General features: G+C 34.9%; 1 protein-coding gene across 1 annotated transcript in view; it reads left to right on the top strand.

Annotated features, from left to right (window-relative positions):
- Positions 1 to 15,829, top strand: part of PCDH15 (protocadherin related 15) — a 789,434-nt gene that overhangs the window by 373,334 nt on the left and 400,271 nt on the right. Inside the window, exon 7 of the mRNA XM_053663991.1 lies at positions 3,916 to 4,026. Coding sequence (XP_053519966.1) covers positions 3,916 to 4,026 — 111 coding nt within the window. The remainder of the gene's footprint in view (positions 1 to 3,915; positions 4,027 to 15,829) is intronic.

The following is a 15,829-nucleotide window of genomic DNA, read 5'->3' as shown; positions in this document are numbered from 1 at the left end:
CTGCACAGTGTACTTATTAACTGCAATTGCCGTTCAGAAAAATTTGAGGACATTTGAACAGCAAGCGTGGATAGCTTATTTCTTGGATGTATTAGAATGTTGTTTCAGTGTATGGCAATATTTTTTAGCAGCTTCTAAGTAGATTGTTTTTCTTTTGTTAGATGCTTGATTCCATATAGCTTTTGAGAATATTGACAAAAAAAATGATCCACGATTTTTTTTGTAATGTGTTAGCATTTCCTGTCAGGAATTTAAAACCACAGTTTAATATTAAAGGTTTTACAAATTATCATCTTAAAGCAGTTTTTCATATAAATCAAAGTCCAAATTTCAGATATTATTAAAACGTTTTGGGTTAAGTAAAATGCTATTGATAACTTTTAGGTAAATTACTATTTTAGACTTTAATAATGTTTTTATGGGTTGCATTATGTCCTGACAGTCTAATGGCCCAATAAATTCATGACCAAATAAAATAATGGCCCAACTATTCCTAATTTACAATGAAAACTCTTTTCGTCGAAAGTCTCTAAGGTGTTAACTTTTTAGGTCATGCATGCTTCTCAAGCCAACCGAAAACCTCTAAATACAATTTCCTAGGACATTGCTTAGAATTAAATAGACTGAACTGCACTGCAGCCTTTAAGGAGTGCGTGTGTGTGTAGCAGGGAGGGACCATGTGCTCTTGTTTACTCACTCACTTTTCACTTAAGATAAATAGGTTGGGGGAGTAACCCAACCAATCCCAACCAACCGATAGGTGGATCGACAGCTAAAGGCATGGCAGCATGATTTAATCAAGGACAAGCTTAGGGCTGACTACAGACTGATCAGAACACAGGGTTTGTGCTATTTCCCGGAACTAAAAGATAAAGGCACAGTAACATTAGGGTGGACAACTGGAAAAAACCTTGTAGGGGGAAGGGAAAGAGAGTAAAGTGGTGATAGAGGGAGAGGGGGGTGGGGGTAGTTGGGAGGGGAAAGAAAGAGATTAAATTCAAAGTGATGGAGAAAAACAATAAGAAATTACAGCTTCTGAAAGAGAGAAAAGTCTTCCTTGCTATCTAAATTCTAGCACTTCCCACCATCACAGTTACAGATCTGGTGAGATATATTCTTACCTTGGCTCTGTCCTTAGATCACTAGCAAGCCAACTAATGTCAAGCCAACTAACTAAACTAACATATCTAGCTCCAAAATAAAGAAGAAATAAAATAGAATAGTCCACTGTAATACAAAGGCATTCTATATCTAATAATTCTCAAGCAGCATAGATCATAAAATTGATACTTTCCCTGTTTCTTGCAATACAAGTACGTATGAAACATAGCAAAATGAAAATCTCAGATATCTATAAAATGTGGACATAGCTAATAAGAATTAAATTTAATTTAAAAAGCTCTTAAAATAAAATTTCTAACTACTAATTATATTGTTTGAAATAAATCTACACATGCTCTTGTTTCAACTAAAACAAGATAAACATCCATCGAGTTCCTTTGCTAGAAACATAAATATAAAATTATCCATGCCATTGATTGACATTCTTGAAAAATCCATAAGGAAAAACAGAAAATGCATAAATAACAAGTAATTGGAAAAAATAAGGTAACAGCAGATCAAAAATTTAACCCTAATTTGGGTGACAAAGAAGCTTTTACAAGTGGGATGTAAAAAATTTTTTACCTAGAGAGCTAAGTGATAAAATATTTAGGCAGAAGATAAGTAAGAGCAAATGTCAGGTGGGAAGAGTCATGGCCAACGTGGAAAACAAAAGGGACTAGAGGATGAGGAAACATAGATAAGAGACCATCATGTATCAAAGTAATTTTAGTTCTAAGTCATAAAAAAATAAATTAAAAGGGGCTTCACCAACAAGGTCATTTATTATCTCCTATAATAGGTTGTTCAGCGATGACATGGTATCAGCATTTGTTCAGAAATACAGAGACAATATATCCAGGCTATTTCTATTTTTTGTGTTGTCATCCTTAGTATATTATTTACTCCTACATTAATTCTATCAGTAGCCCCAAATAGCTACTGAACTTCCAAATTTTATATCTGTATACCAGCATTCATGGACAGAAAAGGGAGCTTTCTCCCCTTCTTTCTCTCTTTTTATTATTAAGAAAAATTTGCCAAGTTACCTAGAATTATACCTCGTATACATTTCCAAAACAAACCACTGGTAAGTAGAGTGGCATTACAATGCATGGATTAGATTAATCAGGGCTCATTCCAGTTAGGCACATAGCCCCCCCCCAAACTCAAAGCCACCAGTGATCTGAATTCATTCAGAGTTCTGAGTCCAGGGAAGAGGTGTCTTTTTTGTAAGCAATTCACAGTATTTCATTATTTTCCATGTGAATACTAAAATTTATGTATGTATGTATGTATGTAGATATATAGTGTGTGTATACATACACTATATACATACACACATATACATATATATGAATATATATAAATATTATAATAACACATTGAGTTGTGTTTCACAGTGTAAATGGAAATTCTTAACTGAAGTTTCCACATATTAATTTATTTATATTAAATTGGTTTTTACACTCCCCTTGAAAAACTGGAGTCACACTCATATAGATATAAACAGCAATGTTGAAGCAGGCAAATATTTAGAGAAAATATCAAATGCTTTTTTGTAAACTGTAAATATCCTTCATGATACATTTTCTGTATTTACATTTTAAATTATTATTTTTTTAATTTTTAAAAATATTTTATTTATTTATCTTTAGAGGGGAAGGGAAGGAGAGAGGGAGAAGTCACATCTATAGATATCGAAGGTTAATTTGCCCATGATTCCTTGAAGAAGCTTGAGGTGGGAGATTTGAGTCGGCTCTTCTCTAACTAAGTCTCATTCCTTAAGTGCCTAGGTGCCTAAGTGCCTCACCCTAAGTCAGCTGAGGGTGTACACGTGCAGGCATTCACACTTGTTTCCTCCTCCCCCTGCTCTTCTCCTCCTACTTTTCTCCTCCTCCTTCTCCTCTCCCTCTTCCTCTCTCTCCCCTTCTTTCTCTCCTGCTTCTCCTTTACTTCCCCCTCCTGCTGAAACGATCTGATGTAGATCCAAGCTAAGTATTTCATCTGGTGCCCATAACCACGTACACTATCACAACTATGCAACTCAACTAAACAGGAATGTTCTAATGCTGGGAGTAAAGCTGATTTGTTGTGGTTATTGAGAGACTACTTTATCACTCTTCTAATGACACTAAAACACAAGAATGATGTAAGTTCTTTTTAAGGATAAAACACTGATTTTATAAATTATATTCTCTAAGAGGTGTGAATACACTGTCTTACTCTGAGGAAAAGCATATTGGAGATTCCCCTTATGATGTGCATGTTACCAGGAAGAAACTCAATCCCTGACAGGGTAGGAGCCAACTAATGAGCAGCAGTTCTCAGATCTGAATTAAAAATACCCTATAACACAGATTCTTCTTTATATAATCAGTGTTTCAAGTGTTTCAAGTTAATAGTTGTATTTAATACTTGAAAATGCTGAGAATGCAGAACAGGCACCAGTGTGGAAAGGAGGTATTACATAGAAATCACACACTGGAATGTTCGAACACTTTGGGGATAAAAACACATGCTGGAAAGATAATATAACGGAAGATTTTTATATCACTAGATTTAGGTTTAGAAGTAACCCAATAACATAAAAGAAAAACTATCACCAGAAACAAATTTCCTATTTATCATTATCAAAGGACTCAAAAAGTTTTGAGAAGTAAGAATATTACCTCTGAAGCGTACATTCACATTCTATTTTCAGGTGATAAGCACGGACTCTGTAACTTTCAAGCAGACTAAACTACAATATTGAATTCCCTAATGCATCTTATATTCAAGTGATTTCAAATCTGTATCTTTACCTATTTGCAGGCATCCAATGAAACCTTTGAAATTCCCCTCATGTTGACTGGAAATGTAGTGCTAAGGAAAAGGCTCAACTATGAAGATAAGACACGCTACTTTGTCATCATTCAAGCTAATGTGAGTATTTGGTTCCTCTTACTTTTCTCCAGTGAACCTATAAAGTAAGAGTTTGTTTAAAATGTTGAAGAGCTCTTAGAGCACTCAGGATGATTTGCAGCCTCAACAGGAAAGCCCTGCCCTCAGTGTAGTTGAACTGTATTTTTCTGCATGGGAAGTGGGAGGTAATGGGGCGTGAAGGTTGTTTCTACTCACTGTCAACTTCACTCTCTGAATCACTTGTACCTACTCTTCAATAATTGTTTTTTAGCTCATACTGAAATATTTCTCAAAACATGGTCCACCAAACAAATGAAGCAGAATCACCTTGGCACTGAACCTCACACCCTCTAAATACAAATTAGAGAGGGTAGAAGTGAAAGACCTGCATTTTTTATTAGCACCTCAGGGGATTCCAAAGACAATAGATGTAGAGAACTTCCAGATTGGAAGTCTTTTTCCTCATAGCTATGATTTATTGAATAATTGTTTACTAAAGATTAGCTACTATGACCGTAACCAGGACATGTGGACGGTTGCTTATATAGCTTTGATATTTGTTATTATTAATAATAATGTTATTATTTTAATGAAATCCTTAGATTGATGTGGTTCAATGGTTGGTTTGAAAGCTCATGTGTATCACCAAGTTTGAGTTCCTTCTATCTTTAAATTCTGTCCCTCTCTTGAAAATTGGTCATTTTTCCAATGCTGTGTCTGCTGGGTGTCAATGAGTATTATGGGCATAAGCAAAACAACTGTATTTCAAGTCTAAGAGGAAGCAAAAGGAAAGAGTGGTAAACCTAGGACTCTTTATGGTTGTTGATTCTATTTCCTTTTATCTGAGAGGACACTTTCCCAGCATCCTTTCCCATTACAGAGCGGATCACATGAGTCAGAAGAAAGTTGGGGAAGTCTGTATGTGGTAAAGGGGAATGAGACAGTCATCTCTGGATGGCAGCAAGTACAGCACACCGATGACTGGAAGAAAAAGAAAAAGCAAACAAAGAAACAAACAAATAATGTTGTCACTGAGAAAAATGGGGCATTTAAGGGCAAAAACTAACAGAACTGGCCACAGATAGCTTTACACACTGGAAAAGTCACATAGCAAGAGACAGGGCCATCCATATTCTGAAGAGTAGTGAGACTCCGAAGCCATTTTCTGTGTTTAACTGCTTTTTTTTTAAACCAAATATCATTGGATAGGGTTTTTTTTAAGATTTTATTTATTTATCTTTAGAGGGGAAGGGAAGGAGAGAAGGAGAGAAATATCAATGTATGGTTGCCTCTCGTGTGTCCCCTGCTGGAAACTGGCCTGCAACCCAGGCATGTGCCCTGGCTGGGAATCGAACTGCGATCACGTGGTTCACAGGCCTGCTCTCAATCCACTGAGCTATACCAGCCAGGGCTGTGCTTAACTGCTTCTGTGCAATGTAATCATACTCATATAGCAGAACAGAGAGAGACAGCAAGGAGTGGCAAAAGGAAAGCACCCCCTGTCAGACATTATGAACGGGTTTACAGGCTTCTCCCCTTATTCATGGTTTCCTTTTCTGAGGTTTCAGTTACCCTCTATCACCTACAGTCTGAAAATCTTAAAAGAAAAATTACAGAAGTAAACAATTTATAGATTTTGAATTGTGTGCCTTTCTCAGCAGTGTGATGTCATGTTGCCACTCTCTGTCCTGCCAAGGAAGTGAATTGCTCCTTTGTCTAGCATATCCATGCCATGTATTCTGCCTGCTCATTAGTCACTTGTTAACTATCTATTTGTCACAGGAACACAGTGCTTATGACCACGTAATTCTTATTTTATTTAGTAATAATCCCAAAGTCATTTACATAACTTTTATTACGGTGTACTGTTGTAATTATTCTATTTTATTCTCGGTTGTTTTTGTTACTCTCATACTGTGCCTAATTCACCAACTAAACTTTATCAAAGGACCCATGAACAAAGACAGTGGGGATGGGGAGGATTGAATGTGGGAGGTGGGGACGGAATAGGGACAACCGTAACTGAACAACAATAAAAATATTAAACATCAGCATTGATATGTATATAGAGGAAAAACAGTATATACATGGTTTGGTAGCTAGCACCTGTGGTTTCAGTTATGTACAGGGGAATATGGAATATATCCCACAGATAAGAGGTCAAAACCCAAAATCCAGCCAAGTAAATTTGAAGATCTAATAGGCTTTTTACCCAATTCAGGAAGCTGGCAACATCCCATCAACCAAGTAAAGGTTGCTTGGGGGGGGGTTATATAAAATGGAAGATTTTTATAGAAAGAAAGGTATGGTAGAAAAGGTATTAGCAAAATAAAATAAATAATTATATTTGACCAGGGCAGCATCATCTTTTGGGGGGCGGTGCAGAAAGCCTAGGGTTTAATTATTCAGAGTGCCTCTTCCTCCTTTGGAAAATGGAGAGGGCCCAAGTGACAGATCACTCTACTGGTGCTTGGCCAGAAAACTCCAGACTGGTTGATTAAGATTATATTTCTGGTGAAGATCAAAACTGAAGTTAGGTCAGGTAGTAAGTAAACCTAGGTTTGGTATAATGGATGTTAGCATAAGTGACACTATTTCCGGCCTGCGGGTTTCTTTTTGAACAGGGGTAACTTGTATATGTAACAAGGTACTATTAAATGGCCATTTTTCCCGTTTCTTAGAGATATTTCATCAGAAAGGGAATACACACACATGTAGTCTATATGTATGTGTGTTTGGGTAGATGGAGATAGAAATATAATTTTAAAAGCCAAACTTCTAGACTTTCATTGAGTATTTATAAGGTTTGTTTTGTTTTCAAGTCAGTGTGGGCTGTTTTGGTTTCCAGTGGAAGAAGCTAGAAACTGTGAATATAGGAAAAGTAAAATTTATATGAAAGGGGCCTCTGAGAATTTCCTCCAAACACTGAAATCTTTAAAAAATATATATATAAGGGAATATGTGAACAAATGATACAATTTCCCTTTTCTGACTCAGGATCTCCAATAAAATTCGCCAAAAATGTCAGACTGTTATGGTATGTGTTTGAAAGCTAATTTTTAATATGCCATTTAAAATGAGCTAACTTTTTAAAGAAATGTAAGCTAACAGAAATCTGGATTGCTGTCTAATTTTAAACGTTTATAAAGACATCTGAAACAATTTGTATTCAGTTTGTGGGCTACTCATAACTAGGGAGAAAGTGACAAGTTTTAACATGTCAGGGATAAAATTATGACACAAAAGTATATACATGTATCCTTGAAAAGAAGAAATGGCATGGGTGAGAGGTTGAAAGATTTATATTTATCTATAAAATGATTTTTAGATAAATTGAAAACATATAGTACAACATATGAATGGTAATTAAAAGAGATTTGTTTCTGGTGCTTTTGTTTCAGGAGGGTACTTTTTATTGTTTACTCTGTTACAGTGGTCCCCATTCTTTGTCCTTTTTCCCAGCCCTACCCCGCCCCTGGTCCATTCTCCCCCAGACATCAGATCATCACCATGCTGTTGTTTCTGTCCATGTGTCATGGGTATATGTTCTCAGGCTAATCGCTTCACTTTTTTCTTCTAGTTCCCCTCTTTTCGTTCTCCTGCAACAGCTGTCAATCTGTTCTATGTATTTATGCCTCTGTTTTTCTTGTATTTGTTAGTTTATTTTGTTCATTAGATTTCACGTATAAGTGAGGTCATATGATATTCATTTTTTTCACTGGGAATATATCATAAAAATCCAGAAATATGAGTTTACAAGAATATTTGCACCCTTATCTTCATAGCGGCATTATTTATAATAGCCAAGATCTGGAAACAGCCTAAGTTTATGGGAAGCTGGGGTAGAGAGGGCACATGGTAAGGTGGCAGGTGGCAGCTGGTGGACCAGGTGGGGAAGGCAGGGGCAGAAGACCAGGAAGTCCCACATTTGCGTGCAGATAAACTGGGAGGAATAACTACGGAGTGAGATAGACTGTGTAACTCAGGGTTCCAGAGTGGGAGACTAAAGCCTCAAAACCTCTGGCTGCAAAAGTCTATGAGGGTTGCAGCAGTGAGAGAAATTTCTAGTCTCACAGAAGAGTCCGTTGGAGGAGCACACAGATTCTTGAATGTACACAAGCCAGATCCACCTGGGAATTAGCAACAGGGTAGCCCCTGAAAGGTTACATCTGCTGTGGGAAGTGGGGGAACTGAGTGAGAGTGGGGTGAGAGCTGAGCAAGCTGCCTTGTTCCTTCTCTGACAGCTTCCCCCAAACACAGCACCACAGCAAAGCAAAGTGGGCTGCCCTGCTCTAGAGAATGCCTAAAGTTCTACCCCTTACAATGGAACAAGTGCTCTGGGACAAAGAAATATGGCCTAAATGAAAGAACAGATCATAGTCCAGAAAAGAACTAAATAAATGAGGAGACAGCCAACCTATCAGATGCAGTGTTCAAAACACTGGTAATTAGATGTTCACAGAAATGGTTGAGTACAGTCATAAAATAAAGGAAGAAGTAAAGGCTATGCAAAGTTTTAAAAAAGGAAAAAAAATATATAGTAAAAGACAACTGGGACTCAAGTCAAGGTTAGGGAAAAATAAATATTCAACCAGAACAGAATGAGAAACAAGAATTCAAAAAAAAAAGAGAGAGAGAGAGAGTCAGAGGAACATCTGGGACAACTTTAAACATTCTAACATCTGAATCATAGAGGTGCCAGAGGAAGAGCAAGAAATTGAAAACTCTTTGAAAAAATAATGAAGGAAACCTTCCCTAATCTGGTGAAGAAAATAGACATGTAAGTCCAGAAAGCTTCAAAGTCCCAGAGAAGTTGGATCCAAGGAGGAATATACCAAGACACATCTATACCAAGATTAAAGATAACAAGAGAATACTTAAAAGTAGCAAGAAAAAAAGGAGACCATTACCTACAAAGAAGTTCCCATAAGACTATCAGCTGATTTCTCAAAAGAAACCTTACAGGCAAGAATGGGCTATATTCAAAGTCATGGAAGAAGTATTCAAAGTTATGGAAGTCAAAGTCAAACATCCAAGATTATTCTATCCAACAAAGCTATCATTTAGAATGGAAGGACAGATGAAGTGCTTCCCCGATAAGATGAAGTTGAGGAGTTCATTATCATCAATAATTTATTATATGAAATGTTAAAGGGACTTAGAAAAAGAAGATCAAAACTATGAACAGTAAAATGACAACAAACTCACAACTATCAACAATTGAACCTAAAAACACAAAAACAAATATAAAAACAAACTAAACAAACAATTGCAACAGGAGCAAAATCACAGAAATGGAGATCACATGGAGGGTTATCAGTGGGGAGGGGGAGGGGAAGAGTGGAGGGAAAATTTACAGGGAATCAGAAGCATAATTGGTAGGTACAAAATAGACAGGGGGGTGTTAAAAATAGTATAGGAAATAGAGAAGCCAAAGAACTTGTATGTATGACTCACGGCTATGAACTAAGGGGTGGGAATGCTACTAGAAGGAGTGGTGCAGGGTGGTGGGCGATAAAAAGAGACAAAGTGAGATAACTGTAATAGCATAATCAGTAAAGTATACTGCATATATATACATGTACATACATACATTCATACATATCACTGGTTTTCTTGAGAATGTTTGCAAATTTATTATCTACACTTTTTATGTTCAATATGACCATCCAATGAGGGAACAATTAATTGTAGAGAAAAGGAAAAAAATCTTGGAAAGGAATTTAAGAGAACTATAAAAATCAATGAGATTTTCTCTTTTTTTTGAAATTTCTAATACATTCTATTACCACAGATTCCATTTTTTAAATTTTATTTATTTATTTTTAGAGGGGAAGGGAAGGAGAGAGGGAGAGAAATATCAATGGGTGGTTGCCTCTCGTGGGACCCCCGCTGGGAACTGGCCTGTAACCCAGTTATGTGCCCTGACTGGGAATCGAACTGTGCTCAAACCACTTAGCTAAACCAGCCAGGGCACCACAGACTCCAGTTTTGGTGTTATCTTAAGTCACAAAAGAATAAAATTCATCTCTATACATAGATTTTCTTCAAAGCAACTCTCTTTTGTATTACTTTTATCCTAAGGGAAATACTAAGAGGGTATTTCTCAAGACCCCTTAAATAATTGTGATAAATAAAAAGTTTACATTTTATTTAGAATCATAGCAAGAACAATTTTTGTGTTATCACTAGGGGGCTATTCTTTTTTTATCAAAAATCAAAAATCTAGAGAAGGGACAATAGCTGCCTTTAATAACAAAGTTAAATTTCTAAAAATATACAATTACTATTTCATTCATAGCTCTTTTAATGACTAAACACATTTTTAAAGTTGTATAAAATCTAAGGGCAGAGACCTTTTACTAAATTCCCTTTTAGCTGGCCTAATACAGCAATTAACAGGAGGATAACACGTTTAATTTTATGTGCAAAAGAGCCCCATAAAAACAGTAAATCTCAGAGAAGTAGCCAAAGCTGGCATCTTTTATGGCTTTAGATAAGGAAATAGTAAATTTGTAAGGATGGCAAAACAAAGAGATTTAGGCTTTGGATAGTAAATTATCAAAGACTGACAACATTTGTTTGTAGCCTTCTGGGCCCTAAAGCATCTATTTCTAGTGATAAGGATGCTTTCTAAAGTCCTAACACTGGCAGGGTCCTTTTCACGTGGGAGATTCATTTCTTGCCTTAGGGGGATGAAGGAGTGAGTGTTAGAGTGCCGTTATTGCACGTTAATCCAAAATATTCAGTATGCTGAAATGACACATGTTTGGGTGTCTTATTAGGTTTGCCTTCAAAACATTGCAATTATATGGGCTTGGGTATAAAAAATCCCTTCTATACTTTTAGATACAATCTACGTAAACAACTTTTCAGAAATAACTCCCATTCTGACCTATCTACTTTCTGTTGATATATGGAATAAGTGCTAATTTTACACCCATTGGTTTTTAGCTCTGCCAGTTTCTTAGGCATATTCTGGGGAGTGAGGCTGGAATGGGAGGGGGTTGGTCAATGGTTTAACATTCATAAACATTCAAGTAAAGAAGGTAGGTAAGTATGTGGACATACTACAGTACTATCCTATCTATTGGGATGCATACAAATTTTAAAATGGGTGAACATTTCAAGCAAAAATAAAATTTCAAGAAAAAATAAATAAAAGAGAACATTTCTAAAGTGATTTAGACCAAGGCAATCTTGTTACTGCTGTTTTCCTTTTTGAGTGTAGAAATTTAACAGATTGAAGTTGCTAAGTTTTAAAATTTTAGTCAGCGGTATTCCATCTATCATTGGTGAGCAGAAATGGGATGAAAACCTTCAAGGTCTTAGGTAACTGAGTTAGGGTCAAAGACTCAGAGCAACTTTAATTATGTTGCAATATTTACTCTTTCTTTCTCCACTGCAAATACCTGATAAGGTAGTGAAAGAGTCTTTAATATATGTATCTCTGAGTGAATTTGGTAGGTGCTTCCAGCCATTTTATTAAATTACAAATTACTTGAATACTGAGTATGTAAGTATAAGAAGTCTCTTTATTTCAAGTTTCCTGTGATATTGCCTCAAAAATAAATCAGAACATTGGCATGTTTGCCTCACACTCATTTTAAAACTAGGTTATATATAATTTCATAGCATTTGTTAAGAGTCCATATCTTTCCTGGCCCCACTCCATGCAATCAGTATTAAACTTAATATACCTCTCAATACGGAGCAGGTACTGAATGAATTAAAAAGTAGAATTTTCTCTATTTTGAAAGAATCAAAATCATTAGAGTTGTTTTATTGCCTTTACATTATCCCAGTTGAAATATTTTCAGTTTTATATAAATGTGATTTGTAAAAAATTATTTGTGGTTAGTTTTCTCTGAGATATTTATAAAAATAATTCTGTATAGTTCTATTAGGCACATATTTTTATAAATTCTTTCTTGAAATGTATTGATGAAAATTACTACTTATATAGTAAACCATTCACTCGAAAGCAACGAGGGTCTTTGATATGCCAGACCTTATTTTATAGTATGACTATGAAGACTTGTAGATTGTAATGCCATCCTATGGGGCCAGAGAACTGGAGACTTTGAGTCAAGATGCTAAGGGTTCAGGGACCAGGGCAATACCACTTCTCTGAGAGGCATTAAGGATGCTCCTGCCAGTTCCAGGTCCATATTCTGTTGAAATTCTTTATGGTTTTCTAGATTGTGTTGAGGATATGTGTATAACTTGAAATTCCTGCATGCCAATTTTATGCTTGGTTATTCTGTGTTTCCTTGCACAACCACACTCACAATTATGGAAGTTAACTAAAGGTTTTATGTACTTGTTTAATGTTAGCTATGTATTAATGATATATGAAATAGTAATGCATATTGTGTAAACACTAATTAAACCAACTTGGATAACATATATATACACATATATATACACACACACATATATATATAAACCAACAGTAATACATATTGTGTAAACCAAAGGTTTACAAATGCACACACACATACATATATATAAACCAGCAATGCATATTGTATAAATCAGTAATGCATATTTTTATATATATATATATATATATATATATATAAACCAACTTGGATAACTTTTATATATATATATATATAAAAGTTGGATGACATATATATGTATGCATTATATATGCATATATATATCCATTATATATATAATGTCATGTTTTTCATTACGTTTTCTAAATTAATAGCATATCAATATTATCTTATTCTTATGAGGACAGAAAAAAGAAATGAGGAAGAAAAATAAGAAAAAGGAAGAAGAATCTTTCGGTAGTTTTTAAATATGTATCAGATTTTCACATAGCAGTGGACATAAATGTAAACTTAATGGAATCCCATAAAACATTTATTCAAATAAGCATATTTTATTTATATCACTCCAAATTTACAATATTATTACTTTTACCCAGAATAGCCTTGAGCAGTAACATTTTACTAGAAAGAGTAAAGGTTTTTTTTTAAAATTTTTTTCAATTACCAGCGACTTGACTTTAGATAGATTTTTAAGACCCAATTTGGTTTGAAATGGGACAACATCATCATAGATTAACACCTTCCATGGGCTTACAAGTTAGAAGTATGCATGAGACCTATCTTTATATTTCTCTTTATATTATATATTTCGGTGACAAGTTGTGGGGAATCGACATAGTAGAAATGATGCTGGTATTTTTTATTACTACATCTCTGCTCATAATAATCAAGAGAAGCAGAATTTTTCACCCATAACATGCTTTTTGATATTATAATTATTTTAGTCTGATTATTTAAAAACAAAATAAAACAAAACAAAACAAAACAAAAAACCCAGCAGACAGAAGAGAAGCTCTGAAAACCAATTAGAAGTTTCCCCTTTGTAAGAGCAGTTTACATTTGTAAGGGAAAGCTCCATTTGTTAAACTCTGTCCCTCTCAGTATCTGGAATAAGGATGACAAAACCTCTAGAAACTTATTAATGCAGAAGGCAGGAACTTAAATTTGAATAACAACTGTACCCTAATTTACTGTGCTTTGTCTGAAAACCGGTCTCTCTGCCTGCCAATATCTTCTTTTCCTTTTGTCTTTAGTTGAAGATAGTGTTTCAGATAGTTGGTGGTTAGGGCCATTTGGAAGTTACCCAGTTTTCATGTTATCTCCCATGTATAGGAAATATAAATACTATTAAACTTCTGGTTGTTTTTCTACTGATAATCTATCTTTTGATACTGGAAAGTCTCGGCGAAGAATGTATATAGTGGAAGGAAAATTATTTTTCCTGCCCCTTGCAATATATTCTTCAGTCTTTTTTTTTTCACTTAAAAATTCACATTTTATAGATCAGCATTTAGTAAGCGATATCTTTCCCAGTATGAGATAAAAGCCTAAATTATGTATGCTGGCAAATAAAGACTCTTTTTTAGGCACTTGTATCCATTTTATGGAATAGTGTGAGATTTGTTTTTAAAAGACTGAAAAAAAAGACTTAGGATAGAAAATACTCTACTTTGTCTATTGCAGTCCCCTAGTGCTGATATATAAGGTGTAAGTTTGAGTACCATGACAATATGGAAATATTGATTCTGGAACACTAAAGTAGTCTTACCATATTCAAGATCAGATAAAATGTTACTTACATAACTTTTTTTTCTTAAATTGCAATTGATACATACTAAGCAGTCATAATTTTAAAATGGTAGAGTTTATAATCCAGTTGTATTTAACAAAATTTAAAGTAAACCCATAAATTTACTTTAAGGTTTTTATATATGCTAAAACTCATACATTGAAAGTATAATTTTAAGGAAAAACAAACATATGCTACTATATAACATTAACAAGTTTTTTCACAGAGAAGGAAGCCATCAACAAAATAAAAAGACAAACTATATCTAGTAATGGATCAATTTCCAAAACATATAAGGATGCCATGCAACTTAACACCAAAAAAAAAAATCCAATTAAGAAAACATGCAAAGGACCTGTAGACATTTCTCCAAAGAGGACATACCAATTACCAACAGACATATGAAATCAGGTTCAACATCACTAATTATCAGGGAAATGCATATCAAAGCCACAGTGAAATATCTCATTACACCAGTCAGAATGGCCATTAACAAGAAATCAACAAATAAATGCTTTTGAGGATGTTGGGAAAAATAAATCCTTATATACTATTCAAAGGATTGTAAATTGGGTCACTGGGAAACACTGTAGAGGTTCCTCAAAAAATTAAAAATAGGGCTGCCAAATGACAAAGCAATGCCACTTCTAAGATTATTTATCCAAAAAAAATAAAATAAAACAGTAATTCAAAAAGATACATGCACTCCCATGTCCACTGCAACATTACTTACAATATCCAAGATGTAGAAGCAACGGAGATGTTGATGAATAGATGAAGAGATAAAGCATATGGCTCCTGGCTGGGCAGCTCATTTGGTTGAAGCATTGCCCCATACACTAAAAGGTTGAAGATTAGATTCCAGGTCAGGGCAAATACCTAGGTTTCAGGTTGGATCCCACATTGGAGCAAGTACAGTAGGTAACCAATCTATGTTTCTATCTCACACTGATGTCTCTCTCTCTCCCCCTGCCCTTCTCTCTCTAAAATCAATTTAAAAAAATCCTCAGGTTGGAATTTAGAAAACAGATGTGATAAGCATATACAATAAAATATTAGTCAGCAATAAAAAACTAAGTAAAATCTTTCCATTTGCAACAGTATGGATGGACCTAGAGTATTATGCTAAGTGAAATAATTTAGACAGAGAAAGATTAAATACCATGTACTTTCACTTATATGTAGAATCTAAAAACAAAAAACAAATGAATAAATAAATCAGAAACAGATCCATAGATATGGGGAATAAGCCAATAGTTGAAAGGAGAGCGGGTAAAATATGGGTGAAAAAAAGCTTAAGAAAGGGGGGATTTTTTAAATTGGTAAACAAATATCAATGTCTCTAAATATCACACAGGAAAACATTTTGTAAGCAAGATAAAAATAAAAATCTACTAGTATATTACTTAATTTTTAAAAATTAATGAAGTAAATTCGTACAACATAAAATCAACCATTTGAAAGTGAACAACTCAGTCGATTTGGCACCCCCCCATTGCTGGGTACCCACCAGCTCTATTTCCCAAACATTTTCATCTCTCCGAAAAGGAACTCTGCACCCCTTAAGCAGTGGCTTCTCAGCCCTGCTCTCCCAGCTCCTTGAGGCCAACCATTTGTGTTCTGTGTCTTCGAATTTACCTGCCCAGGATATTTCATATAAATGAAATTGTATAACATGTGACCTTTTTAA

The sequence above is a fragment of the Artibeus jamaicensis genome, unplaced genomic scaffold (assembly GCF_021234435.1).
Source record: "Artibeus jamaicensis isolate MK-2021 breed Jamaican fruit bat unplaced genomic scaffold, CSHL_Jam_final contig_332, whole genome shotgun sequence".
Taxonomy (NCBI): Eukaryota; Metazoa; Chordata; class Mammalia; order Chiroptera; family Phyllostomidae; genus Artibeus; species Artibeus jamaicensis.
This window is presented reverse-complemented; position numbering and strand designations above follow the sequence as displayed.